The 18,362-nt window shown below is 43.4% G+C and overlaps 1 protein-coding gene across 3 annotated transcripts in view; it reads right to left on the reverse strand.

Moving 5' to 3' along the window:
• DOCK7 (dedicator of cytokinesis 7) overlaps positions 1–18,362 on the reverse strand; it is a 144,875-nt gene that overhangs the window by 19,524 nt on the left and 106,989 nt on the right. For all 3 annotated transcript variants that reach the window (XM_067535648.1, XM_067535647.1, XM_067535649.1), the window contains 13 exons: positions 17,374–17,543; positions 16,017–16,171; positions 14,783–14,965; positions 13,925–14,060; positions 13,038–13,134; positions 9,265–9,361; positions 8,458–8,592; positions 7,346–7,498; positions 5,599–5,757; positions 5,164–5,264; positions 3,269–3,461; positions 2,576–2,719; positions 1,171–1,302 (listed from right to left, as the gene is read on the reverse strand). In XM_067535648.1, the coding sequence (XP_067391749.1) occupies positions 1,171–1,302; positions 2,576–2,719; positions 3,269–3,461; positions 5,164–5,264; positions 5,599–5,757; positions 7,346–7,498; positions 8,458–8,592; positions 9,265–9,361; positions 13,038–13,134; positions 13,925–14,060; positions 14,783–14,965; positions 16,017–16,171; positions 17,374–17,543 (1,855 nt within the window). The remainder of the gene's footprint in view (positions 1–1,170; positions 1,303–2,575; positions 2,720–3,268; positions 3,462–5,163; positions 5,265–5,598; positions 5,758–7,345; positions 7,499–8,457; positions 8,593–9,264; positions 9,362–13,037; positions 13,135–13,924; positions 14,061–14,782; positions 14,966–16,016; positions 16,172–17,373; positions 17,544–18,362) is intronic.

The following is an 18,362-nucleotide window of genomic DNA, read 5'->3' on the forward strand; positions in this document are numbered from 1 at the left end:
TATTTGTTTTAGAAATGGCTGCTGAGTTCTTACATTCCCTCACAGAAGAGGGAAAGTCCTATGGGCCAGTCTTATAAGGTAACAAGCACCTCCATCTCCTATTGAGCTGAGGTCCACTGAGCTCAGTGGGAGTTGAGGCCTTTCAGCATCTTCCAAGAAGTGCTTAGCACCTCACAGGATGGGTCCCCATGAATGTTCTGACCCTGCAAGATGCTGAGGGCCTCCTATGTGGTGCTGTGTGCCTTTAGATCGGACTGAGCACAGACCCCAATTCAGGGAATCTTCCCTATTCAGGACAACTTTTAAGCACATGATTAGTCTTTAGCTTAAAGTTAAGCATGTGTTTACATGCTTTCCTGAATTGGGGCAATGGAGCTCAGTGATTGGTAGCCTATGGCCTGATCTTCAGTAGAGCAGGATTGGCTATAAGGTAGCTCATATTGCATGGAAAAGAGCAGGGAATTGCAGAGAGGAGATTGTACAGTGTATTTAGCTGTGAGCAGTGTTTGGCTAATCACACTGCCCAGCTACCTCATTCCTCAGTGTTTGCTTTTTCAATGACATGGATAATATTGTCTGATTTTTAGTTATACCGGTGGATACAATTTTAAGGATTTTTTATTTTTTAAATCATAGGTGTGTTCAAAATGAAATCTAATTTGAGAGGGAGAGAAACAAGGATATTTGGATTTTCTTTTATATTTTTATTTAACATAAAAAAGATTTTGGTAAAGTTCAAAATAGCCCATGCAGCATAGGAAGAGCTAAATAAAACCCGAACATTTCTTAATATTATTTAGTAAGCTAAATGTAACAAACCCTTTTTCCCTGCATGCAAACTTATTTTAAAGTAACACTTAAAATTATAAATCTATAACTAGTGAGCACAAAACAATCGACATATTTCTTATTAATTTCTCATAATGTTTGCAATTTACACTGAAAGTTTGTATGTGCAGACTTGACATCTTTGTATGATTATAAATGTCCCCTGAGAATCAATGCTCATTAGCAATCCTTGCACTTGCGGTGGACCATCATTTTGATGATATTCATATAATCTGATTGATATGGCTATTTTCTTGATAGTTAGTTTTTGATGGAAAACAACACTAAAACATTTCAAATATCTTCACAGTTCATACTGCAGCTGGAAATTAAAATCATTACCTGATGAACAATTTTGCTGAATGCTTCTTGGAGTTTACCATGAATTGTGGACAGTTTCTTGGCATCTCTGTTAGCTTCATGAATAGGAATAAGGATTTTGTAAACTTCATTAACTGCTTCATACATGCCAGCCTACAAATATAATATGTATCAGATTGATCTTTCTATCAAATTCAACAGGAAAATAAAAGAAACACACATGGTATATAATACATGCTCACAGTACATCAGTAACTAAGATTATAAAATTGAAGTGATTCCTTGTATGCCTACATTTACTGTGATATAAACAGGAATTTTTTTAGAAGTATCAAATCCTCAGTAATACACAGAACCAAAAGCACATTTAGTAACGTATTTCTATTTATTTTTAATAAACTTATTTATTAGTAAAGTTGGGATGTTCTCTTAATTTAAAATACGTGCACAAGAGAGGAGAGGCTGAACCAAATATGAAACACGTCAATGGAAATAGTAGGTACATCTGAGTGCACAGTACGGCCCTTTAGGTTTAGTGTGACTTGACTCTGTGTAATTTGTATATTGCATTCTGAAGCTCCATGAGATGGGACATGTGGAGTTTCTCCCTGAAGCATGTCTGCCAAGTAGCAGTGTTTGTCTTCCCTGACCCATGGTAACCTGACTGGGGTTCCATCCACCATGGATGGAGTCAGAAGGATTTGCAGAGGCACTATACCTCCCTAACCCCTCCTGGCTTTGCTAGTCCATTGTAGTAGCTGGGCTGCCAGGCTCTGTTGTCTGTTCCCCTGCCACAGGGGATTCAAATCATGTTGCGGTAAATAATTACCTTGCCCTTAAAAGCCTGTCTCTTATGGATGCATTGCTACCACTCCATTACCACCCCAACCTCTGCCCACTCCTAGCAACAGCCTGCCCTCTCCCCAGCCACAAACCACAAACCCTGCATAGCAATCCAAGGAGGGATGTCAGGGGGATGAGAAGAGGGACGCCATAAAGATACCACTCACCAGCTATGTGGTGCCCTGGATCCCAGTCCCCTCTACCCAAAAGGGTGGAAGGAACTACATGGTCTTTAACTAATAATGTAAAGATAATGCCTGTCTTTCACTAACGGTGAATTAGAACTAGAATTAGAGCTTCCCAATTAGCTAAAACTCAATTAACCCCATTACCTGAAATGCTGAACTGGAAATCTGGGAAACAAACCCACAAAACCCACTCAGTGCTAAGCTATGGTTGATTACAGGTTACTTGAGGGGGCTAACTGAGCTGCCTAGGAGAAATAATACTATCAACACCATAAAAATCAACTGATCGAGTGATACGGCAGTTAGACAGTCTCATTTACAAAACATTTTCCTGAATATTGCCCAGCAACATGAGATTGCTGAAGTAGATATAGAGAGAGATAAAAATCTTCTACCATGGAGAAAGATGCCGCAGCCTGTTCCAGCAATCCCACCAGACCTGCTTCTGTAAAATATTTCCCAGAACAGATACCTTCTTCATCTGGTGAGACAACATCATCAGAGACTGCAGATTCTTCCAAAACATTAGAAGATATGTTCTAAGGAGACACAATTTAGATAGAGTTGAAATGTTTTATTTAAGCAACAACATGTAATACTCCAAAGATACAGTTAATCTGAAACTGGGCCAAATCCCAAAGGCTTTATTCATTCAGTTTTTACTCAGGCAACGTCCGCTTTGAAAAAGGCAAATTTCAAATATTTTTCATTTCACCACAGGCTCTGATCCAGCAAAGCACTTAAGCACATGCTTAACTTTAAACCAGTGGGACTACTCACCTGCTCAAAACTAAGCATGACCTTAAGTGCTCTGCTGGATTGAAGCCTGATGCTATTAGTCACAATCAAATCACAAAAACAGTTTTCAACAACTGTTTCAGAAAATGTACACCCTGTACACACTGGCTGGAACAGCAAAATGGTATTCAATGAAGCTGTTTTCAAGACTCTTTTTTGAAAATGCTGCCTTAACATGGGCAACTCTGATTTGTTAGGACCTTTAATTATTGCTTCATATCTCAGCATTAGGTGGCAGAAAACCAAAATGTACAATTTGGGTGGGAGGAAGGGAGAAAGCACATTCCTACCTGAAATGTTACACACCCTACAGGAAGGTATTTTCGATCCTCAAGCATGCTTAAATATTCAGCCACTAGGGCTGCCGAGTGGACCAAACACTGGGCAGATTCAGCATGATTGCTCCTTTCAGAATGCTTTCCAGCCATGTTCTGTAACCAAGTCAGTCGCAGATCTGGGGAAGTCTGATAGCCCTTTGCGATTCTAGTTGAAAATAAGCATCTCGCAATTAGCATTTATTTACTTATATGTATACTTTACAAGTGCCTGTCTATAGTTCTAGGCTACCTAGAAATACTTGAGATAAACAGATATGAACCAGAACAATATGCAAAATAATTGCCTGCATTTCCAAGCTAGAAAACTCTTGATGTCGTTATCACTGAACATTTACATTGCAGTAGCACTTAGAAGCTAACCAAGTTGGGGCCCAATTGCACTAGGCATACAAGCGTTCATGTAAATACATGCTATAGCATCATCTTAGGAAGCCACAGGGTAGTGTTTCAATAGAAGAACTCATTTGAAACTCAGGTTATCTTTGACAGTGACATTGACAGGCGTCATCTTTGACAGGGAATTTAATGTTCTTGAAACATAATAACGAAGGGTTCGAACCTGTGAAGTGCTGAGCACTCTAGTCCTGATCCAGCAAAGTGCTTAAGTACAGAATAGTCCCACTGGCTGTAAGTTAAGCATGCGCCTATGTGCTTTGCTAGATCAAGGCCACAACACTCAACATCTTGCAGAATTAAGCCCTACTAGCTTTGGGCTGCACCAGGCATAGTGTGGGCAGACACTGTGTGAGCTTCCCCCCTCTTCTCTGCCAATGCACTTGGAATATAACCTGAAACACCCGGACTGGCCCCTCCTGAGCAGAGACCATCAACTGTGCCGAACAGTGTTAATTTCTGCAGTGGCTTGTAGGATGGAAATTGGGATGAGACCACCAAATTCATTACCTGTCACCTGATCCAAGAAGTGCACTTCCATGCATCAACCTGCTACATCGCATCAGGGAAAATGTTGTCTTTATCCAGCTCTCTTAACCGTAAACACACTCCTTTGAGACATTTGGGCCATGCCTCTCTGCAAACACCACCGGCTGATCAGACTTGTTCACCACACTCCAGGGCCTGGCCTGGCCTCACAGTTTCAAAATAAATTAATAGTGGCAATTTTAGAGAAAGAGGGCTGTCTCTTTCTGTCCTGCTTATTGCTTCTTCTCTTTTGCCTACTGCTCATTATGGGCCTGGTCCCTCTGAAAACACTGGTGGTCTTTTACTTCAATGGAGCTGGACTGGGCTTTGTATCCCAGATGCCTTGCACTAGTACAGAGGTCAGGATCCAGAATGGAAAATGTATACCGATGTTTTCCCTTCTGGGATTGATCTCTCTCCAAGTCCGCCCTACCCACAAGAAGTTCTTCAGGTATTTCACAGCTCAGGAAAGCTGCAATGCTAATAGCTTTTTATAAGAATTCAGTGTTTCGATACTATTTTGGAAGCATTCATCTTGTGCAGGGGATGAAAGATGTTTGGCCAAACTCTGAGGCTCACGGATGAGTCCCAAAGGCCTCCTGTATTTGCAGGAAACATGGTACAAGTGAAATATCTCAAACCAGGGGATAGGCCAGCATGCAGAACAGCACAATTTAACCTCTTCATTTAGTGATATTTACACGTTAAGCACAATGGGGATCATTATAACAAATGGAAGTAGTCTTAAGTTAAAAAAAGGTGATTGCTACTTTAAAAAAAAATCACTATAACATGGTATTTCAAGTTCTAAAGATGGGAAATACAGCAAGCACTGTGATAAATTCAAATACCACAGCTGACTGTTCAATGGTATCCACTGTACATATTCCACAATAATCTGAATGCAACAGGTATGTAAACTCTACCTGTACATCAAGTCTATCAGCATTTCTGGATCTTCCTGGTGTTCCTTCATTTTAACTGTATCAGAGAGGATCATATGGAGGTTGAACACAAGATCCTGGACCTGTAACACAGAATACGATGTAATGAAATGCTATCATTACTATACACTACCATGTTAGTGCCATTGCCTACTCTGAATCTTTGTGCATTTGCTCCGTGTTATCAGTGGGAGCTAATCAAGGGCTTGAGTTTTATAGACCAGCTACTGGATCAGAAATAACAAAATGTTACCTGTCCCTCTGCAGGAAATGTATCTGACACCCCTGCTATACATGGCTTAATCTAAAATCAGCCTGTTTTAAAAGCCTAGACAGAGTCACGCCCAAAGGTTTCAAGAAAATCCAGCCACTCTTTTCAGCTAAATGTAACTCTTTGCCCTATGGTATTTCTCTAACCTGATCAGGGAATGTGGTCTCCCGGAGTTCCAGATCCTCTTCAGCATAGGTCAAAATAGTCTTCAGAGAACGTCTCAAAAATTCCTCATTGAAATTCTGGGACGTTCCCACCAAGGATGAGAGGGACATGGTCACCTGCATTTTCACTCTGGCAAAGTTCTGCAACACAAAAGTTGTTACTACAATAAAATGACCCCACAGGTCCTGTTCATTGCAATTCCAGCGCAGGGACTATTACATCCTCCCACCAGCCAATGGACGCAGGATAAAAACCAAATATTTTGTGACACCTTGCCTTTCTACAGGGGGTTCGCCAGCTAAGCAGCCTCAGTTCTTTCCCTGACTCTGAACACTGCATTTGTTTGGTGTCTGTGCCATCCTTTTTTGGTTGTATGTGTTTGGTTGGCATATGGCAGGGGTACTTAGTTTCCAGGCCAATGTTCTCCAGGGAAGAGCTTTTAAATTTTCCTTCCTCTTCTTGCTTCTCTCTTGAGCACTGTGTATGGAATGACATGTTGGACCCTGTGCATCCTAATTCCTTTAAAGGAAAAGATTATCCTGTGTGTACATGACCTTCAGTTTCAGGTACCCCATTTTGTCTTGTTCCAGCTCAGAGACCAAAACCTCAGCAACAGGGTACAGAGAAGCATTGTGGTTTCAGTGGACAGAACCCTGTGATAGCGACCAAGTGAGCTTCAGTTCCTTCCCCTTTTTTTGCTCTCAATCCAAAAGCATCTGAGCCCAGAAGCCTGTGCGCTCTTCAGCCTCTGCTGTTCATTAACAGCAAAGGTTTTATCACACGATAAAAGAAGATCTAATCTCTGCTACAGGGACTCTGTAATGAAACACAAGGTATTTGGGGTATACTTTGTGAGATTGCTGCAGTGGCGCTATTAAAACATTGAATGGTGAAGGGAACATTGGGAGCTCTCTTTGTAATATAAAGTGCATATGGGGAGAATCAGGCTGAGATATAATTAGATTCTTACAGAAAATAAAACCAACAGCACCTAATTAGTCTAGATTCATGCAGACCTTTCCCAGAGGACACACACACGCCTTGTGATGGGACAGCCTATGGGACAGGTTGTGGCTCTCTCTTACGGGGGGGGGATGCAATGAGGGCAGAGGGCAGTTCCTGCAGTGGCCTCTGGGGTGCCCGCTGCCCCACAAAAGGGCAGGGAGGCATAAGGAACAGGCGGGGCTACAGAGGAGAATGCCTGTTGTGTATTCCTAGGAAGTAGTGCAGTGGCTGCATTTCCCAGGAGTGTTGTGTGTCAGGGTGCACTCCTGGGCTAATGTGGCCCGACACCGTCTCCTGCAAGGGGCCTGGGCCTGACAGCCCAACCTGGTCCTATAAAAACAGTGAATAGTAAACAAGTCGTCCAGTTTCAGAGTGGAGGGTCTAGTCAGGTTTTTTTAAAATAGGTCCCTATAAATGACACAAGAGGCAGCTTGGTCTAGGGACCCGGGCAGCAAACTAGAACTCAGTTCTAATCTCTGCTCTGCCACTGACCTGATGAGTGACACGAGGCAAAGTGACGTCACTGCTCGGTGCCTTTGTTTCCCCCTCCTTCTCTTTGCATGTCTTGCCTATTTGCATGGTAAGTTCATTGGGGCAGGGACTGTCTCTCATCAGGTCTATGTACAGTGGGTCCCTGATCACCAAAGGGGCTTTTAGGTGCTACCCTAATATAACAACAACCAAATGATGCTAATAAAATAATAGCAGCAGACACATACTTACATTCCCAATCTCAAAGTTTTGTCTCATAAGGAGGTAAAGGGAGGCACTCGCATGGGACCGAATGGTACTAATACTGCTGCTGCAGTGTCGCAGAAGCCTCAGGCAGAGATCCGCACACTGCTCAGTCTCTTCTTCGAACAGCAGCTCAGGGAACTGTAATGAAGGCACAGAAGAAAAGAGATTCTGCTGAGGCTGCCAGCACCAATTAATGGGCCAAATTTCAGAGGTGAATCTAAGGGTTTGTCTACACGGACAATTAAACCACGGCAAACTGGGGTATGACTCTACCCTCTGCCAGTCTGTGTGTATTAACAATTCCCATTAGAAAGAGGATGAGAGCAAAGCGCTCCAAAGACCTGTTACCACGTGTCAGCAGGATGCACATGGACAGATAGACCACAGCAGGCTGGAGGGGGGTAGATTCACACCCCTGCTTGCCGCAGTCTAATTGTTCATGTAGGTGAGCCCTGAGTAACATTAGAGAGAGTTTACGTCGGTGTAAATTACATTTTCTTCCAGCTCCCTCAGTTTCTATGTGAAGCCAGCTTAGACACCTAGCTTTTCTTACTCAACTTCATTAGACTCATGGATCAAATTCCAAGGTCCGTGGGCCAAATTCTATATGCTAGCTTGGACTCCATTAGAGATATTAACATCTACATTACCCATGTCAAGAGGGCATAAATTACATGACGAGGAACTGGAAGACAGAGAAGAAAGAGGACATTACATTAGGATTGAGGGTCCTTGAGGTGCATTACAGCACCATGGGCTCCTTAGGCACTGTAGGGTGGGGTTAAGTAGCTCTAAGTAGGTCTCAATGAATAAGAGGGGATCTAACTTGCACATCAGCCCAGTGTGTCTAGAAAAGAGCTGACATGATTTAAACAAGCAGCCCAAAAAGACAAATTAATTTTGTCCACAGTAGTCAGACCCAAAGCGTATGACTTCAGGCAGCAAACACGAAGAATAAACAGCCTCCTTCCATTCATCAATCTACACAGCTTTAAATACTAACGTTAGAAAGTACACAATAACAGCCTGGCAGTGACAGGATGTAAATACTAAAGAGAAAACCTCACTAACAGCTACAACGCCTGCAGGAACCTCACCTTTGAAACCAAAGCCCTCTGTGTGGCGAAGCAGTGTTGTAGATAAAGTGCACTTTGATTACAGGCCATGCTGTGGAGAAGAACTTTCAGCACCCCGCCGAGAATACTCTCTTTGGATTCCGTCACTGAGACAGTCTGTTGTCAAAATTAAATTGATAGTCACACGAACAAAGTTAACCCTTCGGCCGATCGATGTAGGGGAGGTCAGGGGAGAGGAAGGTGTAATCACTGTCCTGAATAATCTGCACTGACCTATTACAAATGTGGGAAAGTTATTTTAACCATTTAGCTGCAGCTACACAACTCTAAGTTTCTGAGCCAAACCCTCAACGGGTGAAAATCAGAAGTCCCACTGAAGTCAACAGAGTGATGCTGATTTACACCAGCCGAGGATATGGCCCTCAAAGCATTAGATAAGTGCTAAGCTCTATTATAAGGAAGGAGCTAGGATGAATTTGGCAGAAGAGAGCAGGACCACGGAATTATTACATATTCTGCCAGGCACTACTTATACATTAAATCATGCAAACAAGTATTTCCTGCATTACAATAATGAGGGGGATGAGCATCTTTACAGAAGGCTGGAGGAATGTTTGTGATTTAAGAAACAGGCTGTTATAAGGCTTGGAAAAAATCACTATGATCTTTTATCTGTTCTAGGAGCTCACGCCTCCCTGATCCTCCTTTCTGCTGCAGCAGTGAAGATTAAATATAAACAGCAGGAGGGCACAGTTTAAGAATCTGAATCACTTAACCTGTTAGCAAATGCTGTTTGGACACCTGCAATATTTCCCCCATCATCCTTACCTGGACAACTATTTCTAATGTATCCAAAATAATCAGATTTGCTTCGGTTGCAAGATTTCCATCAATAAGCGCTTCATGTTCTATCTCTGCCCTTGATCTAACAGAAGAAAAGACAGCATTCAAATGATATTTAGTTTAGAAATCAGGCCTGCAAATTCTCAAGGCTCACTAGTGCGAAAACACTTTGTTATAAATGCACACAATTAGTAGTGGACAACACCACAAGAGTATTTTAATGCATTAATATCTGTAAGACTACAGAGGGAGAGAGAATTGGGGCTTTTTTTCTGCATAAAAAATTCAACATGATTTAGGTTTATCACCCCCAGGCTAGGTAATGATAATTTCTTTCCCATTCACTACTCTACCAGTAACCCTCTAATAACAGCGTAAGCATCAAAGTCCTGCTTCAGAGGTGGTTTAATAGCATTGTAAGGCAGGCAACAAAAGAAACAAAAACACATTTTATTTGACGTTGCAGGATATGAACAGAAGATGGTGCTCTATGAGCTAGTATTTTTGCACTGTTGGTCCTTGCAGCTAGACTGGGTCCAGTATATTGTACACAGTATGTATAGCTGTTATTTATTCTTTAGCCTCTACGTTACATAAAAGTTTTTAAATATCTGCCTTCCAGAGAAAATGATAAGATTGTGCTATTAAGCACAATGCACCTGCTTTCATGGAAATGTGGTCCTAGACCTACTCATACTGATGGTCCCAGGTCTTCAGTGGCACTACTTAACATCAGTAAAATTAGCAAATATCCAGTAGAAATTTTAAGTGTGTGATTGTGACTTGCCCTGCTTGGCTTGGCAAGCAGGTAGGTGGGGAGGGTGCTCCCCTTGCATTGCTGTGTAGGGAAAAGCTGGAGCTATAGTATGGGAGGGGACACAAATGAGCTGGCTTGATGCAGGCAAAACGCACACTCCATCCTTTCAAAGGTGCCAGAGCTCCTGCTACTCTGCACTGGTTCCTCCAGGGCCCTGGGAGCAATTCTCGCTGACTCAACCAAAATTTCTCCTGGAACTCCTGCTGCAACATGTCTGCCCCACGCCTTGACTCCCATGGAGGCTGTGCTATAAGAGAATAATCTAGTCCTAAATCTCTAGAATATGAAGGGTCTGGATTGAGGCACTTGCCGTACCAATATTTAAATTATATCAAATGCAAACAAAAAGGGTGCGGGGGATCACTTCACTGAGCAATTCTTTGTATTGAATAATATTCTACATTCATCTGTTATAAAGTGTATATTCTAGTGTCAAATTTAAGGTGCCAAATTCTACCCTTACATGGAGTATGTACTCCCAATTGTCACTGCAACCAGTGGGAGTTGCTCATGCATAGTAAGGGACCAGATTCGGCTCAGAATAGAATGTGCAAGAACAACCGTGTAGAGGAAGTTTGTGGAGTTGTTTTAACAGATTTTTTTTTTAAGAAGGAATATTAAATCATCTTTTGGCTACAGTGGTATTTCCATTAGAGACTCCAGCTGCTCAATGTGTATGTGAGGCCACTAGCTGGGATAGAGAGATTGTTTGGGGTGCAATGCCATCAGCAAATTGATGACACACAGCTCTATAGGCTAAATTCGTACCTGGTGTATTTCTATATTCGCTGCTATGGAATTATACTAAGAAGGAATTTGCTGCTATGTCTCTATTTCATTGGATCAGATGGTGCAGTTGCTCAGCTTTGCCAATGTCTGGACATAACTGGAGGTTTGGATAAAGATTAGCTGGCTGACAAAACAAGATGTTACATTCCTGAACTGGGAAAGCAATTGGAAGAGATGGCATTAGTCCTTTCAGTTTCAGGAGCCATGTCTGTCTTTTGTTGTTGTATCTCTGGTTGCCTCTGGATATCCAGATTGCAGCAGTAAACAAGAGAGCTTTTTTCCATCTTCATGCTAGGTATTTTTGAGAGACCTATCACTGTAGAATTTAAGTTCCCTTTCACTAGACGGTTATAGCCTTTCCTTTTTGACACAGACCTCACCAAAGTCATCCACGCCAATGGATCATCAATGTATGCTCCACTTCAAAGAGAGCTTGGAAACCTCAGCCATTGCAGAATAAGGCTGCTCGCTTAGACAGGTGAGTTTCACACATGGAACATTTCACACATGTGCTCCACAGACTGTGCTGGCTTCCCACCCATTTCAGCATGCAATTCAAGATGTTGGTTGTGATCTATAAAGCCCTTTGCACATGAGGGTCTGGTTGCCTTAGAGCCTGCCTATTTCCTCATATTCTTGACAGCTGAACCAAAAATTGCTATTTCTGATAGCTGGTGGCTGGGTGTTTTCAGTGACGGGTCCTTGACTCTGAAACTGGCCAACTCCTACATCTGAGTTTGATGGCCTTCAGAACATGTCACAAAGGCTATTTACTCAAGCTTTTCAGAAGTGAGGAGAGTTCTTTGGTTTTGGAGAGCGTTAAAGAGTTCTTTTATCATGGCCGACCTTGTGTCCATGTAGCTCATATTGGCATGTGTTCAAATATCGTATTATATGTGGATGAAGAAATAGAAGATACATCATACATATGTAATATTCATTCATTATGTAGTGTGTGCCTGTCACTATGTGCACACACACTTTATATTAATTCTAATTCTAATTTCTAAAACTCTTAGGCTGATACATGTCTGTGAATGCAACAATTAACCTCACGGGACTCCATCCAAAGCTTGTTACACAGATGTGCGAAGGCCAAATAGAGCAGAAATACTGCATTTCTGTTGTGCTGGTGGCCAGAGCTCTGGAGAGATCACAGAAGGAGAACTATGTCCCAACATGTGTCGCTGATGGGACGGTGCTCTGCAACCTGGAGGGGATGAGGCGGAGAATACGGCTGTGCCAAGATCATAGCATATGGATTCATGCATAAAATAAAGGACCACAGGTCCACAAACAAAGGAGGGAAACAGAGGCCAGCAATGTGGGAGGAAGCAGCAGATGCACTGGGGGTGGCTTGGCCTTCCTTCCATTTGGGCTCTGAGGCTTCCATTTCCTATTTCCCTCAGAGCTTCACTTGCGATGTTTGATGTTCGTGGATTAGGGCCAGTTCTTTTGCGAGGCCTTCAGAGTAAGACTAAAGGAGAATGGAAGCCTGTGGGTTGCAATTTTAGAAAATGGAAAACGTGCGCAGCAAAGCAAAAGAAGAGAATTTAAAAGGCAACGGGTGTGATATGCAAAAGGGATTATTTCAGCCAGCTACACACACAAAAAACTTCTGCCAAGCATCACAATCAGAGCTGTGATGATTGAGTATGTACAAAATGACAATTACACAAAAAAGCCACACACCGATGCTACGGTACCTGACTGCTTTATGGCTTCTAAAAACACAGCACATGTGGGAAAACAACCAAAACGATGGATTAGGATAGGAAAGGAAACATGCTTGGATAACTCCAGAATGCTCTCATTGAATAAAGGAAATATGACATGACACATATATGCTACCTATGAATATAGCTAATGGGTCTTTTCTCTAAATTACAACTCACTACAGGGATTTTATTAGTCTTCTTAAGACTCATTCTGAAACGCTGAAAAAGAAATGGAAAGTGCTTTATGTGATGCTGTGTCAATCAGCTTTATAACTATTCCCCTATAATCAGCTCTGTCCCAAGCTTATAGCCTGATCCTGTTCACACTGAGGACAACTGGACTGTTGCCCTGGGCTTCAATGACAGCAAAGTCAGGATTTGAGTTTGTAAAGTGACCATGCGATTACTGATGTAGAAGGATAAGGTAGAGTTACTTGTCAAGCTTTTCTGTGTTTTGACGCCAGTGAGTCATATCCTTTCTCCATCTCAGATTCTCTTGACTTCCAAACGCACTCCCGGATGGACTTCTTTCTGTTGGGTAACATTAATTTAAAAAAAAAAATTAAAAAAAATCAATATTAACTTTTGCCATGTGGCAACCAAAGACATGTTTGCAAATAATATATAACAGATAGGATGATAAAACTCTATAATACACGAAGCCGTAACATTTATCTATCTACGGTACTTATATACTGTAATGTACTGTATTATGTGAGCACTTCACAATCTTTAATCTATTTATCCTCACAACACCGATGTGAGGTAGAGAAATACTATTATCCCCATTGTACAGATAGGGAACTGAGATGCATAGAGACTAAGTACCTTGCCACAATCACACAACTCCTTGGTGGAGTGGGAAATTGACCCTGGTTCTCCTGGGTCTAGTGACCTAGCCCACTGGACCATCCTTCTTCTCATACTCAATACATAGCAATATTCATCTCAATGGGATGTTAATTCTGACACATGATGGCAATATAATTACCAAAACTGTTAACTATTTCACTGCTTATCATTTTAGCAGAAACAATCATCCATTTGGGGACTGAGTTTCCATTCTGACCCTTGACATACGGTGCTTCTGCCTACAAGGTCAGTCTAGCATTCCCAGACACTGTTACAGGAGCGCTCCATAAATGAGACATCTACACATGTAAATAGTTAGGTAATAAAGTGCCTAAAGATGGCACTCACAAATACGCAGCATAGTTCCTAGGGTTTGTAGGACCAATGAAACTTGGTTTTTGGGGAAGGTGGTGATGTTTCAAGTCACTCTCATACAGGAAGGCCAGCAGCAACAGACGAGCTTACTTACCTAACTGCCCTCTGCTTCTTCGCACCATTTCTTGTCTGGCCCCTATGCTTCCCAAAATAGCTTCTTCAAGTTTTGCTCTCATGTCCTTTGACTTCTTAAATGTCAGACTGTTCATTCTTTCAAACACTTTCTTGCCCTGCAGATATCAAGCCAGGAAAGCACAAATATTGAGGGACGTCTCCTTTTATATGAGATGGACTAGAAGAATAAATGAATAAAACTCTTATCCTTGGGGGCTCAAAGGGTCAGGATGTGCTGCAGGAGACATTAAAGCCATGATGTCCTCTGCAGGGTCTGACAAGCCTGCAGAGGGGAGAGGACATGGGACACAACCGAGGGGAGAAGCAGAGGACCCACCAGTGACCTGGGAAGCCACTAAATTTCCACTGCCACTGCAGGAAGTTCTTCCTGCACTCTTGCCAGAGAGAGAGTAAATATGACTGTCAGCTTCTCTCTGCTCTTACTTCCCGTGGCAGCAGCTGGGGTAATACATTGGGGGAGGCAACCAGCTGCCTGCCTTGGGGAGTGGCAAACAGCGGAGACTTCTTTTACCAGCCACTCTGTGGTGAGGGTGCAGGGCCAGCTGGCAGTTGAAAAACAGGGGGGAAGGGACAGAGGCAGATGGATGCAGCACAACCAGGGCCCGGTGTGTGTACAGAGAGGGGCACAGCCACCAGGATTTTGAGGGTCAGGAGGAGCCAGGAGTGGGTGATGAGTGGAGACATAAGGGGCAGGAAAGGGACTCTTTGGAACTGTGTAAGGGGTGGACATCTGTCTTTCACTTTGTGCCTGGCTGCTCGTCTGAATCCCATTCCACACCTTGCGGGAGCTTAACAGATCTACCCAACATTTCCGTACCTTGTACTCGAAACAGGAAACACAGAGATACAGCAAATCCAGCAAGCGGTTGAGCTGCAGCACGGAGAGGTCCGTGAACCATTTCTGCAGGACGCTTTCATCGGCATTCCTGAGGACCCACAAGAGGCAGATCAAGAGGCTCCGGCTCGATTCCGCTGAGAAGGTGGAGTGCTGCCGCCCAGTCTGAACAGACAGGAGCAATCGTTTCAGCCATGCCAGGTAGTGCCCCAAAGACTTTTATAGTTCATTAAAACTCTCTGCATCAGGTAACCATGCTGGGCTAATCATCCTCCATCAGACTAGGGCAGGGGCCAGCAGATTTGCATAAATAATAATCACAAGCTAACACTGTCTGAATCACCCACATTTCCCTTGCCTGGTGCAACAGATGGACTGAGCCCAGATGATAGAAAAGACATTAGAATTCAGCCCTAGTAACACATTTTAAGCTACATTCAAGATATGAGAGTGTCCTCCTTTAAGCTGCTTCTCAAGACCCACTTCCACCATGATGCTTTCAATAAACTTCCAGCTAGTTAGTGGCCTGGCAAGGGACCTCCATGTATTAGTGGAATTATATTTGTGGGGGTGGGGGAACTGAATCCTGCAGATGATGAGTCTGTGTAATCTGGTGTTCCCTTCATCTCCAGACCATCACCCCCTCCATTGTCTGAGTCATCCTGCCTGTTGTGCCTTCACGACAGGAGCTGTCCTCCCTTTGTATGTGCACAGTGCCCAGCAAAAAGGGGCCCTAATGCTGACTGGGCTCTATGGGTGCACCTACAATCCAAATAAGGTGAAATTCACCCCTATTCGGAGGGCCAGCCCAAGGCTCGTGCACCTCTCAAGCCCCATTTATGACTTGATTAAGTGAGATTTAAGTGGGGGCAGAGGCCTTGTGCTGAGAGCCTTTGCACAGGAGTGAATTTCACCCCTTCACCAATGACAGCAGCAAAAGTGTGGCATTTTCAGCTGCCGGCTTTAGGATGGAGGAACGGAAACTTGGCTACGCGGATCGTTCTAACTACATCCCTTCCCCCCACCAAGGACAGGAATAACTGAGTGCCAACATCTGCTTCCCATTTTCCACCACCAGGCCCTCCCTTCTGCTACGTAACATGCACAGATGAACCTTGGCACCCATCCCCACTGCTCTGTGATCATCGCTTAAGGGCATAAACGTATAAATATTTGCCTGTTCATACACACTTGGGGGGGGGGGGGTGGTTTGTACCGTTGATGTGAGTAGAAAACTGCTAGGCCGGGTGAGCTGGGGGACAGATGTTCCTGCAATGGCCATGGCAACTGTCTGACTAATCATGCTTCCACCTTCGCTTTCGTAATCATCAACGGCGATGCAGCTCGGCCTTCCTCGCTGATTGAGAGTCTCTGCAGAGAAACACACGCATCCCAGTGAAATGATGCATTCAAAGGTCCATTCCTCACAGCTCGTCTATATTTGTTTCATTTAACTGCCCGTGAATGGTCACTGAAAAAATTACATTAGACTGGTAATGCAAGCAAATGGGGACTATGTATACATTTATAGTTATGTAAATCAAACATATGAGACTCGGGAACATTTTAAAAAATGTCTTAGGAATTTTGGAGTTTAAATCCCATTTTTAAATGTGACCTAGGTACATGGGAGCCTCAGTCTCATTAAAAGTCATGGGACTTAGGTTCCCTAAGTGCCTACATCACTTTTGAAAATGGGATCTAGGCTCTTAAGATACTTAGGCACTTCTGAAAATTTCCTCCAGAACCTTTAGTTACAGCTTCACCATGTCATTTCACTTAAAGGGCCAAAATGCTCAAAGAAGCTTGCTAAACGCCAGATTATTTCAGATCCATCTTCTCCACCCTGGTCTGAAATAGCCCAAATCTTCTGCCTTTCAGGACACTCTGCCTGGCGTACCCAGAAGAGCTGCTGAAGAAGAAAATGTCAGGGGATATTTAAAGGAACATGGGAATTTGATTTTTTGAGCTGTCTGTTGGTACTACTGTTACATGTATGGGGTTGTTGTCTCTTTGATTGGATGTATTTTTTAAGTACATATCAGAGAAGTTTAGGGTGTCTAAACAAAATAAACTGTGCCAGCAAAATTTGCATGTGATAAAATCCTACTTTGGCAAAAGTGTTATAGGGGCAAAAGGACATTCATGCACAATTATCTGTTTTGTGCAAAGAAGTGGACAAATGCAGCTTTTATGCAAGGAAATTCTGAGCATACATTTTGCAGCCAGTAGCTTTCTGAACCCACTAGCTATCATACCAATCAATATTGTCTCATTGTTTCCCACTCCTCCCATCCACCTTTCTGTATCTATCAGTTGTCTCTTGTCTTACACATAAGATTTTAAGCTGGGATCATCTTTTTATTCTCTTTGTATAGCACCTAGCACAATGGGTCCTGGTCCCTGACTAGGACTCTTAGTCACTATGGTAAAAACAAATAATAAATAAATAATATACTTTGAAAATGACCACCACCACTACAGTTTGGTTGCTCACTCCAACAGCACTGACTTAATGTGCTCAAACGTTGGGAGTAATTCAACATACACACAAAGCCTGGTGCACAAAATACCTGTAAAATCATAAAGCTGAGGCACGGTTTCCATGATCACGCCAATCAGAGGTAGATACAGCATAGCCACCCGGGCCTTTACCTGTGGGTCAGAGTACCGCGGATCGGAGTCGTGACTGGACAGTAAATTGTGTACCATATTGATGACCTTCTTATGCAATCCAAACAAACTGTTAAAAGAGAGTTGGGTCACAGGGATTGGTTAATATCTTGAAAGCAAACAATACTCTGTAACTAAGTAGCTTTAAAAAATCCTGGTTTTTATTTTTAAGCTGGCACACACACACACATATCATTATGCAACATTTTTCAATCTCAGACTCATTTTGGAGATTGACTTTTATGAATTCACTAGCCACTAAGTAGTAATTTTAACTTTAGCATAAAAAATGGAAATGAGGAAAAACTCCTTCACTGCCATACAAGTCTGCAGGTCTGTAGCAAGGTGCTGTGGCCTTCCTCAGAGCCTGGGCTCGAGGAAGGGTCGCAACTCCCCTACTGGACAGAACCGGGCCCTGCAGGCCAAGCCACCCGGAAGCAGAGGGGCGGAGCCAGGGCCAGGGAGGGAAGTATAAAAAGCAGGCCCAGCAGCTCAGTCAGGGGGAAGCTGCCGCTGGAGGCAGACGTGCCTTCACAGGGACTGCGGTCTAGGTCTGACCCAGGTCCTGCGGCTGTTTGGCGCAACCGTCTTGCTGACCGGAGCCTCCAAAGCCTGCCTGGATTGCCGGGCCCGAGTGACTGGATGGGAGAAACCCCCTAAGGCTGGCTCTGACCTGGAGGAGCTGCCTGATGTGGAGAACCCACCAGAGTGGACGGAACCTCGTGGACCGGAGGAACCCCTTGGGCCCTGTGACCTGGAGACCCTTCCCTCCGCTGATGACCTTGAGGAGTTTTCCGGACTTGTCGCTGGTCGACAGCGAGGGACCCATAGGATGCCCACTTGCTGTCTACCCCAGCAACCCGGAGGGAGATACTTGGGTGCAGGTACC

Source organism: Emydura macquarii, unplaced genomic scaffold, assembly GCF_026122565.2.
Source record: "Emydura macquarii macquarii isolate MOO-44397 ecotype Brisbane River unplaced genomic scaffold, CSIRO-AGI_Emac_v2 contig_3506, whole genome shotgun sequence".
NCBI lineage: Eukaryota > Metazoa > Chordata > Testudines > Chelidae > Emydura > Emydura macquarii.